Here is a 797-nt window from a genome sequence, read left to right on the forward strand (position 1 = left end):
AAGCTGTGAAAGCCCCTCAGGAAGGGATAGAGAAGGGGGAGCTGCTGCTTGTGAAGGACACAGTGGGCCCTTCCCAAAGGCTCATTGGGCAGAGTGAGGGGCTGTCCCGCTATTCTGTGGTGGAGGGATATTCTTCCCCTCCTTTATCTCTATGACATCCATGCCAACAGCTCTGGGGGCTGAGTGCAGGGGCCAGATCCCAAGCAGGTGCAGTGCTCCCCACCAGTGCAGGGCCAAGAACGTGCTGTGCTCTTGGGCTCTGAGAACAGCCCGAGGAAGGTTCCCCAGCCCCACACCTGGGCTCAGACATTGCTTCGGCTGCACCTGTGGGCAGGGGCACAGGGCAGCCCCTAGAGGCCCGAAGAGCCGGAGAATCTCCTGGAAGAAGCGCTTTTCAACTTCCGAAGAACATGAGTCACGCACGAGTTGAACAATCCCCTTCCTTCCCCCGTCTCCCACACACCCAAAATCCCCCAAGCGGGACCTGCAGCGGCCACTGATTCAGAAAATCATGGTATGAGGGCACGGCGGACTCAGATATATTTTTTCCTTCCTTGCTCAGCGAGGAGAAGGGATGTGGAGGAAGCGAGCTCACCCCGCGCTGCCCTGACCCTGCCCTCTACCCGAGCTCCGCGGCGATTCCCTGCGGCAAACCCTGACGCGGCGATGCTGGGGCTGGACGGGCTGCTGCGGCCGGCCGCCTCCGGCACGGTAAGCCAGGGGTGCGGGCGCCGGGGTGGGCGCTGGGAGAGTGTGAAGGAGGGACGGGAACGCAGGCGGCATACGCTGCCCGCGGC

General features: G+C 62.5%; 1 protein-coding gene across 4 annotated transcripts in view; it reads left to right on the forward strand.

The window, feature by feature from the left end:
* The first annotated feature begins 533 nt into the window (after positions 1-533).
* Positions 534-797, forward strand: part of NFKB2 (nuclear factor kappa B subunit 2) — a 6346-nt gene continuing 6082 nt past the window's right edge. For 3 of the 4 annotated variants that reach the window (XM_031554422.1, XM_031554424.1, XM_031554425.1), the window contains exon 1: positions 535-711. In XM_031554422.1, the coding sequence (XP_031410282.1) occupies positions 667-711 (45 nt within the window). In that variant the 5' untranslated portion in view covers positions 535-666. Of the gene's footprint in view, positions 712-797 lie in introns of all 4 variants that reach the window. The other variant, XM_031554423.1, reaches the window with a different exon arrangement.

Source organism: Meleagris gallopavo, chromosome 8 (genome assembly GCF_000146605.3).
Source record: "Meleagris gallopavo isolate NT-WF06-2002-E0010 breed Aviagen turkey brand Nicholas breeding stock chromosome 8, Turkey_5.1, whole genome shotgun sequence".
Classification (NCBI taxonomy): Eukaryota; Metazoa; Chordata; class Aves; order Galliformes; family Phasianidae; genus Meleagris; species Meleagris gallopavo.